Raw genomic sequence first — 23,598 nt, forward strand, 5'->3', positions numbered from 1 at the left:
ATAGGAGCTAACTGTAACCATGTTAACTGTGAAGTGCAACGATTGCCACAGCACGACCTAAGAAATGAATCCAGGATCCATGCTTTGTTAAGGCGCCCATAGCATCTTGCCTGAAGTTGCATGGCTCTCGGTATTAAGTTGAACATGAATATTTATCATTTTTAAGATCCAACAAGCGCAATGATAACACTTGCGCAGCTCGCTTGGAGAACGGTCAGGCCAGCGACCCAGTGGGCGCCTCACAACGTCAACAGACGTCTAGTGCAGCTTATCTAGTGGTCTGCTAAGGGTCACAAGGTAGGAAAATCATGAGAATGCAAGCAAAAAGACCTGCGTGTGGTCCAGCCACATGCGTTTAGTTGCCGCATACCGTGTAAGTCTAGGTCTAGCAAACAAAGTGTCGTTTTGGGCGGAGCTATGTGGACTTCGTGCGTAACTATGCGGAATGCGTTTGCGGAGCTTTTCGGAGGTCTGTTCGTTTCACGCCTTCCCAGAGTTAGCTGCACGCCAAAGCTGCCCCCTCGCCGCTGCTTCATAATACGGTCGGTGCTGCAAAGGTTTGTACCAAGTAGTTCATAGCGGGGCACGGGCATATATCCAAGGGTGGAGGCGGGAAGGAACAGAAAATTTGTTGGTTCGGTTTTCTCGGTTGGATTCAGGCAACCTAGCAGCTTAGCAGGTAGATGTCGTTCTCTCTTCAAATGCTAGCGAACGCCACGCAAGGGGCTTGCCAGGAGAAGCACTTCCACGGCCATAACGCGAGAAAGGTCAGGGCTATTTGCAGTCAAAACATCGATCATCGATCAATCAAAGGTGCTATTTGTTTGTGAAGGGGATAGGTCAACATAGAGTTAACATAGTCATTCTGTGACGCCGCAACGTACTTTCTGTTGAAAGCTAAACGGTAACGTCGATAAGCCTGATGGTACAGCGCTGAAGAGCTGTCCTGTAGCACTTCCGCAAAATAAAAAGCAAATTGTAGTTTGAAGAGGAACATATGTATGTGAAGGCGTTCCTCAAACACGACCTGCGGGAAGCCACGCCACCCACACCGACAGACACTCGAACCAACGTCCGTACTGCCACCTGGCAATTGAATTCCATTCCATTTCTGTTATGTACTGTATATAAGCATGCCGGAGTTTTACAGAATGAAAGCACGGTGACGCCCTGAACATGGATCGTTTTGGGCAGGGACATATTATCACTGCGCATACTCAGCCTGGCATAACGGAGCATAAGAGGAAGTAAAGCTAATTTCCCATCACTGTAACAAGCGGGAGATGGCGGTCTCCATGCACACTCCGCGCAGAGCGTGCCTTGGCTTCGCGAATTGCAAGGCCTTGCCATGCGTCCTCCGGCCACGATTTGCCCGCCGAGGGTGCACGAAAATATGCGCAGAGTCTCCCATTATAGAGGAAGTGGCAGGGCGTCGGATCAACGCACCTGTGTTTAACCGCACGCGATGGCAATACCATCAGAATACTGGCCGATATGCCCGGCATTTAAGCTCCATTTTTAGGTGCGACCTGCAAGTCGTTGTCCAACGCGTGACAGCATGCTTGCCACTAGCCGGGCCGCATGGATACTTCATGGCATGGGGGCTGACCCCTTGGTTGCAACTTTTACCCGCCGTCTCCCTCGCACATCTCCAGCCCTCCCTGACCAGAAGCACCTGCAGCGACTGTGACTGTGCTTTCCCGCCTAGCGGACATAGCATATCCGCGCCACCGCGCCCAGCCCTAGGTAGCGAGATCTCCTGTCTAGCAAAAATCCCCCTGCAAGCATCCTTCTCCCTCCTCTCCCCACTTTAAATCCCTCTTCTGATCCCGCCCCCTATTGCCCCCCCTCCCCCCCTCCCGGCGGCCCAGGTCCATCACCTTCCGCAATCTACAGGGACCACTGAGCGCCCTGACACTGGTATCCTGCCTGGTGGTGCTGTACCGCAGCTTGGTGGAAATGGGGGAGCTGCCGGACTTCTTTGAGGTGAGAAGCCTCAGGAGGGGTGGAGGGGTAAGCTGCGTGTACATTATGCACGGGAAATGGCGGTGGGGTTAGGTGCTCTCCGAGAGCCGAGGTAACAACTCAGTAACAACTTACCCGGCACGTTAGGCCCGGGGGCACACCCCCTCTTCCCTCTGGTCCAGCCTTACTAGCTGCCACCTAGCTGCTCTCAAGGGAGAACTTCCCGGATGTGAACTTTCCCTGGTAGGTGGAACTCCTCAGCAAGGTGGAAAGCTCCGCTTGGATTTCCTCTCATCACGCCGTGCGTATATCCGCGTCCACGGGCGGCTGATGGCACCGGCCGCCATTCACGGCACCTTCCCTGTGGCCCGGCCGTCCTCTGGCACATCCCGCTTTTTGGTTCGCTATGAGTGTGTATTTATTTATTTATGTATGTATGTATGTATGTGTTACGTCAGGGCGTGAGCTTCACGGACACTCCTTTCCAGCTGACCTCCTTCGCCCTGTCGCTACTGCTGGTCTTCCGGACGGACGCCAGCTACAGCCGATGGTACGTGCAAATGATCACCCTGCTTGGGCCTGACCCCTTGACCTGGCCCCACGCGATCCATGCCCCCTCCATGCACATCTGATTAAAGGCTCCAGAACTTGGGGCTATGGGGTGCAGATAGTCCGCGACACGGCTTTCCAACACTTATCTCCCATCCCGATGCCAACCCCTCTTTCCACCCTCCCTCCCTCCGTCCCTCCCTCTCCGGGTCCAGGTGTGCCGCCATGAACGCCTGGGGCTCTCTGCGCAACTCCTCCGCCCATCTGATCCGCAAGGCCGCTGCCTGGGTGGACGACACCGCCTCCCTGCAGCGCCTGGCGCGCTGGGTGGACGCCTTCCCGCTGTGCCTCATGCTGGAGCTGCGCCACGACCAGGGGGATCCGGCACTGGAGGCCGCCATACGGGCGCAGCTGAGGGAGGTGCTCAGGCCGCACGAGGTGGAGCAGGTGGGAGGGGGCCCCGGCATGGCTACAAGCATAATAAGAAAATAACCGCTACCCGTCTAACCGTTTTTCGAGCGTTACCTACCTAACCGTTACAGACCGGCCACCACGTCAGGGCGGATCACTGTCTTGTCTGCTCTCACCCAGCCAGACACGACGACCTGGCAGGTGCCCACGCGACGCGATGTTGCGGTGCCCCAACCCCAGTACACGGCGGACTTCGCCACCCACTACAGGACCCGTGAAACCCAACTTCCCGCGGTAGTCGGGCGCTGAGGAGCTTGGTCCCTCCCGTTCCCCTCCCCCCTATGCCTCCTCCCCTGCCCTGCAGCTTGTGTCCGCCGGCCCCTACTACCACCACTTCTGCCTGAGTGTGTTGACCGCCCTGGTGGAGGCCGCCCAGCTGGGGGAGAGCCGGGAGGCCACCATACTGGACGACCTGCACGGCTTCAATGAGGCCGCCTGCGAGTGCGAAAAGGTGGGCGGAGCGGAGTGGGTGGAGCGGAGTGGGGCGCAAGGGAACGGAAATAGGAGCGGGATTTGGAATCCGGAGTAGGGGCCTGTTGGTGGCGGGGGACAAGAGGGCTGCCGGAAAGGGGGTGGGGGTTGTTGTGGAGGGGGCCAGGGTGGTACATTGCTGTATGTATGTGAGCTGGCGGTCTTTCTCGCGGAGATACCTCATTTTAGGGCATGTGGATGGCACTGCGCGGCATGGGGACGGGAGGGAGGGGAGGGAGGGGTACACAACTGTGTACAACTCGGTGCGTGCTAGGGTGCTGGTCCATGTCCACCGTGGCCTGTACTGCCTCCTCAAAACAGCAGTACAGCTGTACCGCGGCAGTGCTGGCGGAGGCGGGTGCGCAGTGGATCCGGATACCGCTTGCTGTCTGTGGCCAGCTCACCGACCAGCCTGCCGCTCCCCTTCCGGCCCCCCTCCGGCCCCCCTCCCCCGCCCTCCCTCCGCCCCGCAGATCCTGCGCTTCCCCATTCCCCTGACCTACACCCGCCACACCTCCCGTTTCATGCTCATCTACCTGACCGCACTACCACTCGCGCTGTACGACTCGTGTGACTGGGCAGTTGTCCCCGTCACCCTGGTCATCGCTTTTCTGCTGCTGGGCATTGAGGTGGGCCGGGATAGAAGATGGGGTGGGGGATGTACGGGGTGTTTTCTTTTCCCTGTCTTTTTCGTACAAGTCTTTACAAGCGGCAATGTGGTTTAATGTACGGAAGAAAGCTTCGGTGTACTTGTGAATGCATATGCATGTGTGGTGAGGGTTGCGAACATAACCGTGGAAACATCCTTACACATTATGAGAGGAGATGGTCAAGCTGCTGGTCAAGCGAGTTTGTGCGGAGACCTTCCTCAGAATTGCCCTCCCTCCCACTACCAAGGTACCGTACAGGTCCGACCGCTGATGCTGGCGGCCCCTGCAACCCTTCCTTTTCCCCTCCCTCCCACTCTCTCCCACTCCCTCCCACTCCGCACCGCTCCACAGGACATCGGGGTGCAAATCGAGGAGCCCTTCTCCATCCTGCCGCTGCCCGACATCTGCGCCGACCTCAGGGTGATGGCGCAGAGGGCCATAGCGCAGAGGACCATGGTGCGCTGCCTGGCTGACCCGGACACCTGCCAGTTCGAGCCCGAGGAGCTCGAGTTCAACATGGTCCGAGCGCGAGCAGCCCTGGGCCGCAGCAACAAGGAGACCCTGGCCGTCGTCGGGGGGGCCAACGTCAACTACGTCGCCGGAAACCGGAACGGGAACGGAAATGGGGCCGCGGAGGGGGCGGGGAACGTGGACACTGGCGCAGGGGCCAGCATAGACGACGCGGAAGCGGACAGCGGCCTAAACCTGGACGGCAGCGGCACTTCGAGCCTCGTGGCGACCTTGGCGGAAGTGTCGTGTGGTAGCGGCGTCGGCGCTGGGCCAGCGGGTTTGGACGGAGGGCATGTCAGCCAGCAGCTTGGTGATCACCACCAACGGTAGTGGATGCGGGGAGGGTGTCCGGGGCGCAACGCGCGTGTGTGTGTGTGTGCGTTGGCAGCCCTGCTGACGAGGGCGTGTTGGTCCTTAGGGACAGAAATCAGGAGGGACAAGGGCGACAGTACGTAGTGTCTCGTGTAAGGACTGTGGCTGCCAAGCGGCGTGTACTCGGTCTTTTTTTCCTGATGCGTTTCCTGATGGTCTCTTTGCGTGATAGATACAGGTCTGTAAGTACAGGTCTTTATTCTGGATTGCAAATCTTGTGTGGTAAAATCAGCGGTTCGCCGATACCTTGCGTGGGGGTTCGTTGGTCGGGGAGCAAAGCAAGCTCCGGAAGGGTGTCCCGGTGTTTGGCTTCCTGCGAAGGGTTTTGTCGAGGACGAGGGGATCAAGTGGCCCTGGTTCCCGTGAACAGGGGTTGGCAGCGACCGGAGTAGCACGTGTCGAGTCAACTGGAGGAAGATGAGACGGTCACAGTTTCGTGAAGATATACAGCACAGCTTTGCATAAGTTTTGAAGCTTCAGCTCTAGCAGTGCAATTTGAATTTTCGATTTGCAGCGGAAACACAGTAGGGCGCGGAGAGCTGAGTGCATTTGCGTTGGCATGTTGCATGGTTGCGGTGGTATGGAATGTATTTGTCCCCGCGCCGGGTGTGGCGTGCAGTGCATGTACAGAATGCGCATCAAGAAAAATACTCGTCGAGTCGTCGTACGCAAAGTATCTTGTCTTTTCGATTACCTGGAAGGGGTTTGACTGGCAGTCTGCTGCTCGAGCGGCCGCTGCTACTGCTTGTCCCGTGTCGCTGCGTCGTTGTCTGGAAGGCAGAGCCTTGCACGTGGAACGCCGGTTGGTTTCAGCGCCGTGTGATCTCCATGAATCCACCGCCTGGGGACGTGTGAGAGCGCGTACCGCACTCTGCCAGACGCCCTGGTAAATCTAATCAACTATCTGATGAGGAAAAAATAATTGCAGACGAATAATTGCAGTGATGGCGCTGCTGCTGGCGAGGATCGCTACAAGGGTCGCACTAGTTAGCTTGCTCGGTGCTGCGGTTTTGAGCTAGCCCTTAAGGGAGGAAGAAGACCCCTCGGTTTTGATGCAGGAGATAAACTTATACACATCGGACGCATTGCGATGCGTGACTTAACAGCGCGCCAGGAATATTGGAAAGGCTTCTACGTAGTATAGCTATTGTGGCAGACAAGTTGTTCGCAACGGTTTGGAGCTCGAAACGGTTTACATTGAGCTGCAGGAGCTGCCAACACAGGCTCTGTAAACAACTTAGCATCTATTCAGAACGCGTCGCTCAGCGACCGCTCCTTCAACATGTTGGATTTCTCGCCCGCATTGCTTCCTGCATCATCGCACGGCTTGGGTGTCGGTCGTATTGGTGCAAACCAAGAGGTGGGATACTCCAGAGAAAAGCCTAGCAGCACGATGTATTATTGCTATTCACGAATGGTGGTCAAAATACGTCCCTAGCGGCTACCACACATGAACGATCCCTTGTACGAGCGACTCTTAACCGACCACCATCCACACTCGGGCACCGGCTACACCGGCCACAACCGGCCAGCACCACCAACTCCACCATGTAGTAATTAATCAGCGTACAGGTTCCCGGCCCCCAGGCAAAACGGCGGCACCCTTACGGACGGCGCGCAAAGGTCGGCCAAAAGAAGCTCTGCTGGCGGTTATCAACACCGGTTTTCGGGTCGCATAGTCATGAACACTAGCAACGGAGCTGCACATTCGAGGCTATGTATGTACATGCATGCTGTATATACATGTTCAATTTACTGCATATGTACTGCATATGTACTTCAGGATGGGGTCCCGCTAGCATTGCAATAAACCGACCGAATATATGACAAACGCACTATCATTTCATCATCACGGGCAATAGATTGGTTTCTCGTTGGCACCACCGGACTTTCCGGCGATGTTGCACCGCGGATCGTTGATATCATTGGGTGGCGGCCTCTTCAGGGGTGGTGGCGGCGGCGGCTTCTTCACCGGCGGCGGCGGTGGGGGCTTCTTTACCGGCGGCGGCGGCGGGGGCTTCTTTACCGGTGGCGGCGGCGGCGGCTTCTTCACCGGCGGCGGCGGCGGGGGCTTCTTCTGAGGGGGCGGGTTATAATCCGGGAAGTCGTCCTCGGGGCAGGGCCTCAATGGAAGCGCTGTGTCGGCGGGAAGCTGAGCTAGCCGGCGAAGGGGAATGCAGGGGTAGGGCCAGAGGGCTGCTGTGGCGGCCTCCGCGGCAGCCCTTCTATCGGGCCCCACATCCGCCGCCTGACCGCTGTCCTCCGCGGCATACTTCATGTCCAGGTCGGCTCCTGCAGCAGTGCGAACAATGTGGGGGGAAGGGGGTTCAGCGCCCAGCCTCCCGTCCAGCGCCTACACCTAGCTACCTGGCTACGTGTGGGAATTGAGTCCACAGCGGACTCGCTGTCACATATCAGGGTAACCATACGTACATGCATGCATGCAGATAGACAGACAGACAAACAGACAGACAGACAGACATCGGCTGGTCGGCCATGCCCTGCTAATTTTTGCCTACCTGCCTCATTCCCGTCCGACAGGGCAGTCGTCTCCGCCCTGAGCGCTCGCAGCCCTCGGAGCTTGGCGGCAGTGCCCGTCCGCGCCAGCAGCAGCCCGGGGGCCACCACGAGGACGAGAAGGAAAAGTGATGACAGCGTCCTCATCGCGCGCGGGATATGGAATGGCGGATCCTTCACAAGGCTGACAAGCAAGTAGGCACTGTAGGCAGCAGGTACGGGACGAAGGCAGATCTTAGCAACGACAGTGGTCGAGGAGAACAATTTTAAATTTAATTATGAGTGCATCCTAAGATACTGTCCAAATATGATGCTGATCTTACAAAATAAATCACGTATGACCATCATGTCGCGTCGAAGTGAAGCTTACGTACGAGCAAGGCACAAGCCTAAATGTATAACAAAATATGAATATAATTTCAAAGCATACCTTAATGTCGTGATCTACTGATGAGCGGCAGAAGGACAGTCTGCGCGGCAGCAAGTGACCAGATTTCGGGGTCGACTCCCCGTTGCACGGAGTGCGACAATGTGGCGCAGCGATGATAATAATTAATAAATCTTAGATGCTAAGTGCTATTAACTTTGTTGTGAAATGATAGGCTGAGATATTGCTGATAGGGGAAAGGGTCCCTTTTTAATAGGACAGATACTGGTCGCGGCTCCTTGTGTACTGCACTTCCGTTTTCCTTACAGCACTCAACTTGTCGTGGATTCATGAAGTCCGAGGTGGAAGCTTCCATTAACCTTAGTAACGCGATGGTTGTCGTATCTTCTGTCCAACGGCCCACGAAGCTTCCTCCCAACCGCTCGACGAGCACCCTGGAGCTGCAGTTGTGTATGGGTCTGGTCCCTTTAGGACGACAGAAGACCTGAATATCGCGCTATCCGTAATCACCCCAATATGTCAGATAAAAATTATTATCTTGTTATTACTTTTTTCTGCATGGATTATCGCTGCGACTACAAAAGTAAAGCAGGAGCAGCAGCTAAAGAAGCTGCTTTCCAGGCGGGAAGAAAGCGTCGAATGATGATGATCGGCGCGTTACATGCACTTGCGAGACGGTAGCTTACATGACACGTATCCAAGATAAAGAAAGGCTGTCAGTTGGGATAACTTTTCAACCGGCCGCCAAAATATTAAAGACGTGGCTTGTCGTTACATAGCTCAGTACCCTTCGGTGTCCACTGGTGCTCTGCCTCACCTGCATTGGCTGTACATCACCGAATAACGAACCTGCTGCGACCGCGTGCTCCAAAGCAATGTAAAGCTGATTCAGGCTTGCGTGCGTTCAAACAATCTTTCGGTCCCCAATCCTGCCCAATCGATAATGAGGCTCCCTAACAACGCCGCTTGGTTGCGTGTCATCGGAAACGACAGCCTGTTGAAGACACTTACTAACAAAACCCTTTGCTAAAGCACGCGCTGCATAACAGACCTGACACCGGATGCTGCCTGGAAGCAATGATGAAGGATTACGTTTCTTGCCAGCCAGTCTGTCAATTATCTGTTAGCCATCACCTTTGCAAATCCATGGGGCCCCCGACCCCGCGCATGGCTGAGGGCTGTCGTACATTTTGCTCTCTACTTTGCGAGCCAAAGGTAGCTCTTGAATGCGACACCTCGAGCTGGTCAACAACTACAGCAATTACTTACGTTCTTCCTTTCCTTGCTACTATTTGTTGCAGTGCAATGTCGGCACTTAGTGCAGAAATGAGGTAGGAAAATATTGTTACAACGGACCTGCAGGCGGACAGGCGCGGACCAAGATGTATGTATGTACAAGGACGGAGCGCCAGCAGCCCGGGACGGGGCGCATTGCCCTTCGTGTATCTCGCTGTGACCTTATCATCATCCGTACGCACGCATGACGCGGCAGGCTGTTATCGCCAGTTATCGCCCGCGTGCGTGCCGCAGCAGCAAACCTGCGTACTAACTGTGCACAATAATAATGCGCGACACCTACCCCTTAGAATCCCACTTCTGAAATAACCCGCTACGTAATAAATATGGCCCTTCATAGTAGGACGAGGGAAGCCGTTCTTGGTTTCGATTCCACCTACTTACCAGTGCATACAGACATACGTGCGCATGTATACGCATACAAGACAACGCATACAACAGCAAACGAGTCTGTAGTGCAAAAAATAATGGTGCAGAAAACGATTTAATCTGGCTCGACTATTGATGACATTTCTATGTATGTGCACTGTTGCGTGTGTGGATGGCAAATACACGGACGCCTCCGGGAACCAAACAAGTTCGACACCCCGTCAGCACACCGCAAGACATGTGTGGATCCTAACCTGTTTTACTTCGACCTCGTTTGGCTATCTACCAGCCACCATGCGCCTTCGATCGAAACACATGCAAAAGGGGGCCGTGATCTCCAAGGCTTTGTCCACAAACTGTGGTAACTCCCCGCCGAAAAGGCCTCTCCAAATGCCGGGAACGCGCTCTAGCGCTCTAGCGCCCTTGCGCGTTTATGTACACAACCGAACTGACCGTAGCGCGCGGATGGAAGGGCCCCCAGCTGCCCCTTCCCCGAAGCTATAAGAATACGTACGAGCACACGCGTAAGCATAATTGTGAGGCTTAAGTAGGCAGAAAGACAAAACCGTATCCGCGAGCACAATCACAAGCGCGCATGGACGTACCATCATAAGGCGCAGTGGGAGTGTGTGTGTGTGTGTGTGTGAAAACCCTGACATCTGGGAAAACCCAAGCTCGCACGACACGTTGCTCCATGCACCATCACGCATTATCATTAACTCGTAATAATCATTATCATCATCATCGACACCACCTTTAACACCATAGCCATCAACCTAAACAGCTTTGCATCAACGAGGATGTACGAGCTTCGGGTGATGTCTGTTCATCTGTTTTGCAGGTTGTTCAAGATTCCTGGGCCAGCGGCGGCAACAGGTTGCACGGAATGGGTAGCGTAGTTCCATCCGAGCCAAGACCGTTCACGAAACAAGGTGAGGAAGACGGTGGCGGCTGCATGTGTATGTGTCGTTTCACAAGCGGTGGCGTTGCCGAGGTTGTTCAGTACGGCAGGACGGGGAAACGCCAGGTGGGAAAAAGGGGGAGCGATCAATTACTGCCATCGTCAATGGCAACAGGGGTGACAGACAGGCTGCCGAGTGTTGGGTGCTCGGGAAGACCGCGGAAACCGCAGCTTAGCACTGAGGCCTTCCGCTAGGCTAGCTGCAAAACGGATGAGACGGATAGCTTGCAAGGGAGAGAGAAATGCCAATGGCCTACGTGGGCGCGTTTCTTAGCTTGCCGCAGTTCCATGTATACCGCACTGCAAATGCCCCCGACGTCCATGAAACCGTTGGCAACTATGGCAGTGCTTGGCATCAAACGGTTCTTGAGGTTTGATTCGCATGGATACGTTGTTTATGCGTATGATGTCCTAAAGGTCCATATGACGTAAGGGTCCATGCGGAGCTGGCCATGGTTCGCTACCCAAGGATTTCAGTGTCCTTGCTGTGTTATGATACACGGCCACCCAGGGGTTGTGACCACTATCTCCGCAACGTCCTCCCATCCCCTAAAGCTTGAAAACTATCCACTCACCGAGCGGTTCAACAGGTCACACGGGATTCTGATGATCCGGCCGTTGATTACGATCGTTATGAAGCAGAGCGGCGGCGGCGGGCGCGGGGGCCGCGGGGGCGGTGGCGGCGGCGGTGGCGACGGCGGCCGCGGCGGTCGCGGCGGTGGTGGCGGCCGGGGCGGTGGCGACTGCATGGTGGCGAAAGCAGCGGCAGCAGTGCATGTGGTAGTGAGTTAAGTCTCGCAACTGACGCCTTCAGGGCCCTAGGGTTGGCCGGCGCGGGTACGTGGGTTTGACGAGCCGGGCAAGGGTTAAGGACGGTACCCGGGGTACCCGAGCTGCGACACGCCCACATGCGAGGAGCAAGTGAGCCCAAGCAGGGCAGGACTCGCTTGAGGTGCAGAGGGATTGCATCTGGATGTCTACTCTGCCGCACCAACAAGCCGGCGATTCGCAAACAGCCCACACTTCAAGGCTCGCTCACGTCCTTGTCGCTGTCTGTCAGCGAGCTAAACGGTGAACATTGGCACAGCAAGAACACACGGGGGGTTTGGGCCTTCCAGGCAAATGCCGCCTGATATAATAATCAAAATCCCGTAAGCACGGCAGGTGTGAATGGATGTATGCCATACCTACCGGGCAGGGGAACCTCACAGGAATGCCGCCCAAAACGATGGTGAAGAAGCAGGGGGGCGGTGGCGGCCTGGGTGGTGGTGGCCTGGGTGACGGTGGCTTAGGAGGCGGCTTGGGGCATGGTATCCAGATGGGGATATCGCCGCGGAATATGCGGATAAAGCACGGAGGCGGGGGTGGCCTGAAGAAGGGAAAGATGATGTCCGCTGCGGTCTCCGCCGCCGCCCTTCGCTCCCCCGCAGCTCCCGCACGGCCTAGCGAGCCCCGCAACCGGGCGCCTTCAGCAGCGCTGCCCAGGCTGGAACCTGTACCATCCAGGATAGATCCGCATACAAGGGGGGGTGACGGGGGGTAGAAAGTTGGCTGAGAGGGCTGAGAGGCAGCAGGTGGTGTGACGTGGGAGGGGGGGAGAGGTTACTAAGAGCAGACTGATGTTTAGCTTGGGGGCGTCTGGACAGGTCCCCGGGCTCCGAGTGTGTCCACACACCTGCAGCAGTCAGGGCCTGTGTCACTTGATGACTGGCCGTAAGGGTTGACGACGACGAGGTGTCGGAAGCAGCCTTGGCCAGGAGTGCAGGGCCCGAGGTCGGCATGAGGAGGAGCGCCGCCACCACCAACAGCAGGCACCGCGTACCGACGGACATTGGCTGCGGGCTGCACCGGCGGAAGGCCGGGAGCCTCATACCTCTGTTTGCGGCAGTTATGCGGGAGGGGCGGCATTATGTGGAACCCGCGGTGTGGCCCGCTTCCAGGTTGAAAGGGAGGTTCGCAAAGACAGCGGCAAAAGCATCGCATTCGCATGGCGGCATGTAAGCAGGCGGGCACGGAATGGAAGTCCGGAAGAACGAGGGAAAGTAGCACAAACAGGGGATAATAATAAACACGAAGCGTTGATTTGCGTGCGGATGAGAACGCATTCCATGCATGTGAAAACGTGGCGACGGGGACAGTCAACCAGGCCTCATGGCGTGTCATGACTCTGCGACTAGCGAGCGGATTTACCTTCCTCGCAGAGTTGTTCCGAGACTGCGAAGCCCAGAATCCCCGTAAGGCGACGGCACTTCTTAAGATTCTTATCCGTGCCTTGCTGCCCGTACAGTCTGAGGTGATGTTGTGCTCTTGAAAGATTGAGCGGCACAGGGTATTAAATTTAGTGAGTACCCTGCTCGCTTATATAGGAAGGCTCCTTCGTTGAGCCCTTCAATTCTAATTTATTCCTCGGTCTGACATGCGTGCGGTTGGGTCAAGTTAATCGCTTGGATCGGAAGTTTATTTCCTACGAACAGATCACCGCGAGCACCCTCCTTTAGAGTCCGACAGTTCGCATCTTAACGGCTACGGAAATGCTGCAATTCATGGGTTTTACAGGATGTTCCACAAAGACGAAACGATTCTCTGTCATGTGGTCGTGTCTTCCTGGTGTTGCAATCCTTTTTGATGAATATGAACCAGTGGCGAAGCTTAGTGCTTATCGGGACGCGCGCCCGCCTACCGATCCAATCAATCTGTACGGTATAGGTGTAGGTCCGGCAGCTAAGCGTCTCATTTGACCTTTAATGTTCCAGCGGCAAGCAGGTAGTAGTTGAAGGAGATTGCAAATTTACTGAGGTGATCTTGCGTCATGAGGAACGCGTATCATTCTCGTGATTGATCCTGCAGTCCCATCCATTATAGAGGTGCACCGCTATATGCGGCACGTAACCGGAATGAGCTGAGAGAAGTTCAAGGCATATAAATTGATGCATAAGAGCGTACGATCTTTAGCTACGTATTAGCCTTACTCGAACGGCTTGCAAGGGTTCCGAACGGTTAAAAGGATGCGACGCAGCAGGAGAAAGGCCTATTGATCGGCGCAACTAAATGAAAAGCTTGATCCGTTATATTCTTGCATGACTGGAATGCGCGGGGTCAAGTCAGCTATCGCGTCCGACCTTGTGTACATGTCGCGGGTTCAAATGACTAGCCTTTCCAAAACAGGGGGAAGCCGAGATATTCTTTGTCAAAATACAGTACAATTATCAGTAGCAGGGCAGCTGGCATTGCACGAGCAGGCGTTAAGTGTGTAATGCAAATTGCAATATCCATTCCCACGGTCGCGCCTTTGTGCAATCCATCGCCTGATGCGGGAGCACTCACTCGCCATTGCTACATAGTGTGTAATCCATGGTGATGTCTGTTGGAAAGTGACCGACACTCATATACCAGAGAATGGTAACAGCAGTAATAGGACCCAAGGGGGGTCCGGCGCTTTGCCGGTCTTAACACTGTCGCAAGGTGCACACCTGGACTGTTATACATGGTGCGGCCCTGCAAGGTACATACGTAGTCAGTACATAAATAGATGGCAAAACGCTTGGCCCGCCTGTCGTTGCTGGATCACTGTATATGCTTTAGAGGCGCCCACACGTGACCCCTATCCAGGTGGATTTCTTGCGTTGTTGTTCGTTACTGCTTTTTTGACCCTCAGGAGCTGGGACACTGCTAGAGGTGACGCTGCTGTTGCAAGAATGTATTGATTGGCCGCATGGTCTGAACGGATGGTGTCTGAAACCAGCGTGAAGTCCTCATGTCCCGGTATGAGCCGGCAGCAGAGGATACAGGACAGTCATAAACGTCGGACGAATTCTGAGTGCTTACAGCGTGCATGCATCCCAAGGTTTCCCAGGGGGACCGGGTTTCGAGGGGGGGAGAGGGGAAGAGGAATCGCCGAGATCACCGAAGTCACCGAAACGAACGATCTAGATGGTTGAGCATCAGAGGTTAACTACGGCACGTATGCGGGTGCTTGCGACTTGTACGACACTAGCTTCCAAATGGGCATTTACGGCAGGGCAGGTCCTGGACCAGCAGTCGATGGAGTTCCCTCAATAGTTACACATCTTAGGGTCCAGCTTACTCCGCAAATGCGCTCCCAGGAACCACTCATGCTAGCAGGTCCGCAACGGCCTACGTGCCTCGTTGTCTGTCCCCCGGAAGGGCGGCCATTAGAATTGGCCCCATGGAACCTTCAGCGGCCTACGGCGTGCGATAGGGGTTGTGCGAGAGTGTCTGGGTCGTACAGTAAAGGGCTAGAGAACAAACCTAATAAACGGAGGCCCCCTTCGGGTAAAGCCCAATTTCGTCCAAACCTCCTCCGGCTGCATCCTGCCCAGGTTTCTCAAGCCAACGACAACATAAACCAATGCGATAAATAAAGGGCTTCCTTCTACTATGGTTGTGTTTCTATGGAGCTGCTTTAGACAGTATGATACCTTCAATTTACACTTGGGGGGTAACGCAACCCAAGATGTAACATACACATACACATACACACTTTTCAGTCCGAAAGGATCGGCGAAGTTATTGTACATTGGGACAGCATCAGGCTTCCATTTTAAATATTAACTAACAAAGGACGCACACACACACACACACACACACACACACACACACACACACACACACACACACACACACACACACACACACACACACACACACACACACACACACACACACACACACACGCACACACACACACACACACACAATCACACACACACACACACACACACAATCACACACAAACACGGCGACAGGTTCGGAAGCAGACATGGCGCAAATGAAAGGCTTACGTGCATACGCACCACCCCGCAAAACGGCGTGATAAGGATGCTCTTGAGGTACGGATGTACGGACGACATGCTAGCTGGCATCAGTGTTGTGGCACACTTGCCGGCCGGGATACAGCAAGTCTCGCGCAAAATGGCTCTATGTTCGATGCTACGTGCAGACAAGGGAGGGCCTGGATTCCTTATGTATGCGATGATGGTGAAAGGGAAAGGACATGGAACGTCCCATCGCGTACCCCCAATTAGCCCTCACGTGCACCCCCCGTATGGGTGAAAAAACACCAACAATAAGTCACATCAATCTATCACAATGCGCCTGCAAGCGAGTATTAAAGAACTCGCCTTGCAACCACACTGGGAGCATTGCTCAAGGAAAAGTGGTCAGAAGCTCAACCCGCCGACGGTCCCCTGGCATATTCGTCCTTCCCCACCACCAGCCGTCTTAACCGCAAACCATCCTCCTCATGGGCACTGGATGGGCAATAGTGCTGCATCAACATTTTTTGCGGCCAAGAAGCACGGGGGGTCGCGGATAATGCGGGGCGGAGGGGGCGGTCTCTTCACAGCGGGCGGCGGGGAGGGCGGCGGCCTCGGGGGGGGCGGCCTTGGTGGCGGTGAAGGAGGCGATTTCCTTGGTGGCGGCGGTAGACGGGGATTCGGAGATGGTGGAGGCGAGGGGGGTTTTGGCGGGGGCGGCCGCCGGATCCTGGGAGGCGGGAAGTCCTCGACGCACGGCAACAGACCCCGCTTGCGAGCTGACGCCGATAAGCGGCGAACAGGAATGCAGGGATACGGCAAGATGGCGGCCTCCGCGGCGGCCCTTCTACCGGGCCCCACATCCGCCGCCTGACCGCTGTCCTCCGCGGCATACTTCATGTCCAGGTCGGCTCCTGCAGCAGTGCGAACAATGTGGGGGGAAGGGGATGGGTGCCCAGCCTCCCGCTCAGCGCCAACACCTAGCTACCCGGCTACGTGTGGGACTACAGCGGACTCGCTGTCACATATCAGGGTAACCATACATACATGCAGACAGACAGACAGACAGACAGACAGAAGAAGAAGAAGAAGCAGAAGCAGACATCGGCTGGTCGGCCATGCCCTGCTAACTTTTGCCTACCTGCCTCATTCCCGTCCGACAGGGCCGTCGTCTCCGCCCTGAGCGCTCCCAGCCCTCGGAGCTTGGCGGCAGTGCCCGTCCGCGCCAGCAGCAGCCCGGGGGCCACCACGAGGACGAGAAGGAAAAGTGACGACAGCGTCTTCATCGCAGCTTGGTGGACTTCACTCTGAAGCTTTCTGCCTGGTGACACGCTATAGCGCGTATGGCGTGCAGATTCGGAAGGGACGAAGAGAGGCGAACAAGGTAAGTAGGTGCCGCGCCAAGCGTTCCCGATACGCGGAATACCTACATAAATTGAAGCAATAAATTATTAACCATGAAAAAAACATTCTAAATGGCTGTGGATGCTGGCCGTAAGGACTAGCCGCGGTGCTAGGCAGGGCTAGGAACGATAAGGTCATCAGCGTACCAACATCCCACCTTTTGAAGTTGTAACGAAAAGAGCCAATCAAGGTAATATGTATGAAATTTGAGTGTTAGCGTTGTATCAGTCATCGGCTGTGTGCCGTCCAGCTGCCGAGGAAGGCTGCGAGGTATCGCGGCGTGCAACCGCGCCGCAATCGCACTTTAGTGTCTGTTCAGAGTGTGTTTTATACATGGAACTCGTAATATCTCCTTCCCAACAGCTTCTAGCTGTACAATATAAAAAGCTGTTACGCCCGCCCTTCCAGCTGAGCCCAGCCCGTTGGTAATGCCGGTAACACATCTCGATTAAGGGACGACAACATGATAGATTTCATAAAATTTGCTGTGTTACAAAGCGTCGTCGAAGCGAGGTTGCAGCATTACGGGGAACGCGTTCGGTCGGTCTCAGCCCGGTAGGAGTTGCCGGGCCTTTGCTGCTGTCAGGACGACACGTGACAATTACTAATCACAATCTTCCATCCGTCCCACACCGCACTCCAATAGGAATCTAAAAATCCCTAAGCTTATTTTTGCGCCAAGGAACGTCTGGTTCGGAGTGGCTATCGTCGCGCTGGGCGGGTACTGTTCGGTAGCTAGACGTAGCTAGACCTGTCCGTATCTGTCAAGCATACACGAGCGCGCACGTGTCCACGCACGCCAGAGAAACGTGTGCACAAAGTGCAGCTGTGATTACAGCAGATTGCTAAGACGTATTGATGGGAGGCAGACACTGTATCGGACAGTGGCTGGAACCCAAACGGCGCTCTTGCATTTTGCGTGCACCAGCGCCTTCTTATCCGCGGCCTTTGGCGGGAACTTCTCCGTCTAGAGCGGCAGAGAGGAAAATTGAAACTCCCTCGAGATGTAGAGGCCTGCGTGGCCCTTCCCAATTAATAATCGGCTTGAACCAGGGCGGACAGTTGCATGGCGCGCGTGTGCGTGCGAGTGCGTGCCCTGCCCCTTAACCGCGAAGTTGTCTATGTATGTGGGCCTGGCGTTACATTGCATGTTGCATGTTGTAGCTACCGACCGACGAGACTCTTTTTGAATTGCATTTTACCGCATTTCTCCGGCAGCAGTGATGGGGCGCTCAGGACAAGCAGCGGCCGTTGGGGGGTTAATGACGAGGGACATGCCAACGCATTCATGGCAGTGAGTATGGCCGGGTGGCAATGCATCGGTTGGATAGCATGCAAGCTGGGAGGTGATAGGCTTTCCGGGGGTCTCTAAGGCCCCTCCGCACATCGGCGCACTGCGCGCCCTGCACGACTGACCCCTCGCGCACCGCACCCACGACATCCTTTTGCGGGAGAAGCGAGCGATGAGCGAGGGGGCGACAAGTCCACTCGCGGGATTGGGCGCGTGGAGTAGGCGACAAGTCTTATGTTTAAGCTGGGTCGCCGAACTAGCCACATTTGAAATCACCGGAAGGGTCCATGAAGTCCATGCGCAGGCCACTCCAAGCAGGATTACATGCATGAATTGCATCTACAAATAACGCTTTGCAATTGGCAACGACGACAAAGACTTGCAAGTCGGTGCGATGCACGTGAAAGCCAGTGTACCCTGGTGAGCTGGTGAGCTACTCTTAACAGTACGAGCAGACTGATAGGCCTCCAGCGCCCAGCAACTAAAACAAACCTTCAGTTATACCAACTCATGAACAAGATTGTACGTGAGGACTACTGCTTCTAATGTGAAAGCACAGGATCGATGGAGAGGACACTTAAGTAGCTAAATGGCCAAGGCACGTACAGAAATGTTTTACTTATAGTTTAATAATAAAAGCAGATACCGTCACATACTGCTCATCAAATGGCTAAGGATTACTTTGGCAGCGCGCTCTGCATCACTCGCCACCTTCCGATCGCCTGCCAAACAGCTTCTGAACTGATGCCCTTGCGAAAGCGGTTCTTGCAACAAAATGAAATAAAAAGATGTAAAATGAATACATTCCCCACTTACATAAAGCGATAATACTTGCTAATGATAACTCGTAGGACGGCTGGCTCCAATGGCGCTCGTCAGATTGCCCGGCGGAAGCTTCACCGGTCGTTGGGGGACGCGTACGGTAGCGAGGAAACTGCTAGCGCTCCGTTCAACTTACCTTCCTATGTAGAACCTTCCCAATATCAATACGACATTGCGCCGAGCGACAAAGTAATGCAGTACAGCATCGCGCCGTAACCAACGCGGGAGGCAATAAGTATGGGCCCATCGCTCCATAACCATCACATACTGTTTCCACAAGTGAAACAGCTCACATCTTCGAAATAGAAATCTAAAGCTTAACAATACCCACGACATCGTTCCCCTAACCAGCGAAAGGCCAAAGAAGACAATCCTACAGGTAAGGGTACTTATGTTCTTCGATCGATACATTTCTTCGCTGCCCTTGTGATATCTCCATGTTGGGTTTCTGTTAGCCGCTTAAACGCCGCGACTGACCTTGACTACAAGGCCTTTCCTTTGTCCCCCTCTAAGCTCCCGCCTCCTCTGCTGGCCCCGGGCCCCCGCCCTTCCACAGAGATATGATGCTCCCGGCCTTCCGCCGGTGCAACCCTCAGCCAATGTCCGTCGGTACGCGGTGCCTGCTGTTGGTGGTGGCGGCGCTCCTCCTCATGCCGACCTCGGGCCCTGCACTCCTGGCCAAGGCTGCTTCCGACACCTCGTCGTCGTCAACCCTTACGGGCGGTCATGAAGGCAGCGCCCGGTTGCGGGGCTCGCTAGGTCGTGCGGGAGCTGCGGGGGAGCGAAGGGCGGTGGCGGAGGCCGCAGCGGATGACATCATCTTTCCCTTATTCAGGCCACCCCCGCCTCCGCCTCCTCAATGCCGTCGATTAGTCGGCGGCATTCCCATCTGGGTACCATGCCCCAAGCCGCCGCCGCCCAGGTCGCCGCCACCTCCTTGCTACGTAATCAAAGTTATCCAGGGCACCCCCGTCAAGCTGCCTTGCATGGTATGTACGACTTCTATCTTGCCGTACCGGTAGTGTACGACAATAAAGGTCATGCCAAATAGATGCCACTGTCCGCTATCTTTCACGTTGCCATCCGCCTGCCTGCCACAAGACAGCACCGTTACAAACCTTAGAACGCGGGGGATTTGCGCGCAGCCAGCGTTACGTCCGCAGAGCACATTTGCGGCGTCAATGTCTACACCTCAAGCAAAGCTCACCTAGCTCGCAGCATGTATATTCTCAACGTAGTTCACACTGTACTGGCATCTATGTCTCTACTCTCGGCACTTTTCATAAACCCGGAGCATTGAGAGCTTATCTCACTGAGTCTCACCCGACATTGCCTCCTGCTTCGGCTGCGGTTGCCTTCGCCCCCTTTTAAATTTGCAGTCGCCGCCGCCGCCATCACCGCCACTGCCCCCGCCGCTGCCGCCATCACCTCCGCGATCCCCACCGCCCCCACCGCGCCCGCCTCTGCCACCGCCTCCTTGCTTCGTCACCATCACCGTCGGCGGCCAGATCATCAAGATCCCTTGCGACCTCGTGAAGCGCCCGGTGAGTGCTGAACAAATGCCGTACAACAGGGTATACATCTGGCACCCGTCCGCCGACGTACAGTTTCTGGAACATGCTGACGAGCCCCCTTGCGGGCGCCTCTCTGCTCCGTACAGTGTTTGCCACCAGCAGATAGGTCCCGGGGGAGAGGGGTAACTTGCTAACAAAATGCAGAGATACCACTATGGCTGCGACCATTACTGGCTGGCGCTTCCTCATTACTTTTGGGCGACAAGGTGACTGACCTCTTCCCTCCCTCCTTTTTCTACCCCAATCCCCGACCTGCCCTGCCCTCCACCGCATGTTCAACGAAACGCGTGTACCTGACATACATACACACGCACATACGCCCGCAAACACGCACACGCGTAGCCTCCACCGCCGTCTGCCAGTTCCGCTCCCCGGCCGCCGTGCGTGCTGTACGCCGTCGACAAGGACGGTAGTTTGATTCCGATTTCCTGCGACCTGGTGCCGCAGCTGGGTAAGCTCCCTTAGGCTGGGCAGAGACGACGACACAGCTCTATGTGCCGCACTGCTGCCGGGAGCTGGGTTTGGTCTCAGTAGTGGTCACTCCAGTAGTGCTGCCGAGGTCTACTTTACTTGAGCGGTTTATCAAATTATAGCCGGCAGCAGCAGACAGCAGCAGGCAGTAGCAGGCAGTAGCAGGCAGTAACAGGCAGTAGCAGGGACAGGCGGGCCGACTCTGGAGGGCCACGCACTGTCGTACTTCATAGGAGTCCGCTGAGCTTTATTTATTTGTCCGACGTCAATTTGCCGCCTAGCTATTGATTTCTGATTTACGTAGTACAGAAGGCTTCATCTAATTTTCCTGTTATAGCATCGTCAGCTTTACCCTTAGCTGTCGTCGTGCAGAGGACCTCTGCCATGCACCAGCTGGTGCCCCTGATGTACATACGTGTATATACCCGCGCATTCATAGCTTGTCTGTATGTATGTATGCAGCTGCTAGCCTCGACATAGATTACGAACATTCCAATTATTGACGGGCGGCTAGCGGGTTAGGTTAGGCAGTTAATCAACCTGACCGGGAGCTGTTTTTTGGGGGTAGGGCAGCTGCGTCCCGTTAGGGGCTGCGTCCCCCCAAACGTACATACATACATCCCATCAGCACTGGGCACATTGGGCCAGGTCAGTAGTGCGGTGGGGGACCACGTGCGAACCCTTGGTGACGTTTAAGGCAGGTGGCCGGCAGAGGTTAAGGCCTGACTTCTGCTCCCGGAGTGTCCGGGTTTAAATCCGCGTGCCGACCCCTCGAGTGTGTGAGGGGTGTTGAGTTGAGAGGTGGCTAGCCATCTTGTGGACGGTGTAGGACGTGATCATATCAACTTGCGAGCTGACCAGGAACTAAGTTGAGGCGTTGTTGATCCGCTAGGATTGGTTGGATGCTGGTGGTGAGTTGCTGAACCCAACGAATACATTCTGAAGTCGGATGGGGTGAACGGATTAGGGTGCCCCTCTCGCAGGGGAGAGCAGGGAACTGCCTCGGGAAAGGGGGCCGCTGGTGAAGGTTTACCACCCTGTAACAACATACATACTTACATACATGGTACATATCGTGGAGGCCGTCCTTATCAGTGGTTTTCGTGTACGGGTGACGACCGTGATGGGTGGCGGCGGTGTACGAGACAAATGGTGATAGTTCGTCCTGTCTGCGCTCCTGGCTTGCTTGCAACGCCGGGCTGACGTGCCGTACGGGAGGAGGACATACAGAATTATGTAACGAAAGCAAGCAGTCTCATTCCTGCTGGCCATTCTGCTAGTCACCAACACACCAACACACACACGCACATGTACATGTCTGCGAACCAGGTCGTCATGAATCTCGTTGGCGCAAAGTGTGTCTGCAGCCACCTTGCGCGTGCCGTCGCGTGCCGCTATGGATGCGTGCTGTGGATGCAGCTCCATGCTCCAACCCCACAGCACATGCGCGCGTGTATGTATGTATGTATGTATGTATGATATGTGGGACAGGGGGTTCATATCGTCACCCTGCGACCGCTACCCTGCAGACCCCGCCTTCCCAAGGTTCCACACCGGTGGATCCACCGGAATTCAACGGAATCCGCTGGATCAACGGTGACTCAACCCCATTTCTGGTCAGCTCGCAGGTCAACTTTATCCCAGGTCACCACCGCCCATCGACTAGGGGCACTTTACCCTCCACCATCGGAAGGTTTTCGACCCTGACAGGTCTTGATCCCGGAACCTCTGCATGTGTATGATGTGTGAAACAGGGGGGTGTATCTTCGCCCGTTGCAGCTACCCTGCGAAACCCTGCCTTCCCCGGTATTTAGGGGCACCCTCATCCAGTCACCCTAGTCAACTTCTCAGTGGATCGCTCAGGTTCCGCACCCACCACCAGCATCCAACGGAATCTGCCGGGTCGACAGCGGCCCAACTCCATTCCTGGTCGGCTCGCAGGTTAACTTTATCCCAGGTCACCACCGTCCATCAACTAGGGGCGCAATGCCTTCCACCATCGGAAGGTCTTTGACCCTAACGGGTATCGATGTGTATGTTTGCAGCCGCTGGTCATGTTTCGTAGCACAACACGTGCACCTGCGATAATCATGTCGTATCGTGTCGCCTGTAGCGACGCCCCAATTTAACTTGCTTGTCGTACTGGCTGACAACAAACGGCTGAGCCAGTAGCAACCAGTAGCCTGGGCGTTTGTCACATCGTGCACAGCTGCCTTTTCGCTTGCTTTGCGTTGCGTGCGCAAAGGTCCATGACCAGGTGATTGGAGCGAAGCCATCCGGGGGCGGAAACCGAAGGGTAACCAAAGGGATGCGTGGTCATGTATGGCATGCTGCCGATCCCGCACGGTGCACAGCAAGGATCTGAACGTCTCACAACATCTTGCCGGATGCGGATTTCACTCGCAATGCAGATGCCAACATTCGGCACCTTCCGCCATCTTCATTCCGCCTGACAGACGTGCGTATGCAGCTCTTTAGCTGCTATGGTTGGGAAAAGGTTGCGGTAAACACCGCAGCAAGAAAAATGAACCTCGACACGTTTAAATTAAACCAAAGGAAGCACACGTTTGCAATCGTCCGTGGCATCTTTATCCAAACGAGATCTATCCCGTCGAGTTGGTTGGAAGGAACCTTCTCAGGTCGTTGGTCAACGACTAACTGACTAGGAACCTGCTTGCAATCCAGCGGAAGCACCTTTTCCGTCACTTGTTGGAGTCGCCCTGAACCCTCACGACAGCAGTT

At 55.3% G+C, this 23,598-nt stretch overlaps 5 protein-coding genes across 5 annotated transcripts; 2 read left to right on the top strand and 3 right to left on the bottom strand.

The window, feature by feature from the left end:
- The first annotated feature begins 954 nt into the window (after positions 1-954).
- VOLCADRAFT_106175 (uncharacterized protein) lies at positions 955-5,189 on the top strand. The gene is made up of 7 exons (XM_002953861.1): positions 955-1,522; positions 1,872-1,986; positions 2,168-2,208; positions 2,730-2,961; positions 3,290-3,436; positions 3,930-4,085; positions 4,458-5,189. Exons 1-7 carry the CDS (start codon positions 1,284-1,286, stop codon positions 4,944-4,946), a joined length of 1,419 nt encoding a protein of 472 aa, XP_002953907.1. The 5' UTR covers positions 955-1,283; the 3' UTR covers positions 4,947-5,189.
- A 1,648-nt stretch (positions 5,190-6,837) lies between these two features.
- Positions 6,838-7,652, bottom strand: VOLCADRAFT_94729 (uncharacterized protein; the record flags this gene model as incomplete). The annotated part of the gene is made up of 2 exons (XM_002953945.1): positions 6,838-7,280; positions 7,508-7,652. 2 exons carry the CDS (start codon positions 7,650-7,652, stop codon positions 6,838-6,840), a joined length of 588 nt encoding a protein of 195 aa, XP_002953991.1.
- A 2,301-nt stretch (positions 7,653-9,953) lies between these two features.
- VOLCADRAFT_106176 (uncharacterized protein) lies at positions 9,954-12,351 on the bottom strand (the record flags this gene model as incomplete). Its single annotated transcript, XM_002953946.1, has 4 exons — positions 9,954-10,509; positions 11,095-11,202; positions 11,711-12,012; positions 12,195-12,351. 4 exons carry the CDS (start codon positions 12,349-12,351, stop codon positions 10,405-10,407), a joined length of 672 nt encoding a protein of 223 aa, XP_002953992.1. The 3' UTR covers positions 9,954-10,404.
- A 2,213-nt stretch (positions 12,352-14,564) lies between these two features.
- VOLCADRAFT_106177 (uncharacterized protein) lies at positions 14,565-16,580 on the bottom strand (the record flags this gene model as incomplete). Its single annotated transcript, XM_002953947.1, has 3 exons — positions 14,565-14,722; positions 16,052-16,208; positions 16,436-16,580. 3 exons carry the CDS (start codon positions 16,578-16,580, stop codon positions 14,692-14,694), a joined length of 333 nt encoding a protein of 110 aa, XP_002953993.1. The 3' UTR covers positions 14,565-14,691.
- Positions 16,581-17,986: 1,406 nt separating this feature from the next.
- Positions 17,987-23,028, top strand: VOLCADRAFT_94732 (uncharacterized protein; the record flags this gene model as incomplete). The annotated part of the gene is made up of 6 exons (XM_002953862.1): positions 17,987-17,992; positions 19,163-19,190; positions 19,370-19,800; positions 20,191-20,355; positions 20,728-20,836; positions 22,970-23,028. The coding sequence occupies 6 exons, from the start codon at positions 17,987-17,989 to the stop codon at positions 23,026-23,028; spliced, it is 798 nt and encodes a 265-aa protein (XP_002953908.1).
- Between the last annotated feature and the right edge of the window lie 570 nt (positions 23,029-23,598).

The sequence above is a fragment of the Volvox carteri genome (genome assembly GCF_000143455.1).
Source record: "Volvox carteri f. nagariensis unplaced genomic scaffold VOLCAscaffold_39, whole genome shotgun sequence".
In the NCBI taxonomy this organism is placed as follows: domain Eukaryota; kingdom Viridiplantae; phylum Chlorophyta; class Chlorophyceae; order Chlamydomonadales; family Volvocaceae; genus Volvox; species Volvox carteri.

Bases quoted from the DNA above. Each gene is read 5' to 3' on its own strand.
- VOLCADRAFT_106175 (XM_002953861.1), top strand. From the start codon at position 1,284: ATGGCGGTCTCCATGCACACTCCGCGCAGAGCGTGCCTTGGCTTCGCG. The intron at 1,523-1,871 runs GTGCGACCTGCA...CCGGCGGCCCAG, and splicing joins CATTTAAGCTCCATTTTTAG to GTCCATCACCTTCCGCAATC. The intron at 3,437-3,929 runs GTGGGCGGAGCG...TCCGCCCCGCAG, and splicing joins CCGCCTGCGAGTGCGAAAAG to ATCCTGCGCTTCCCCATTCC.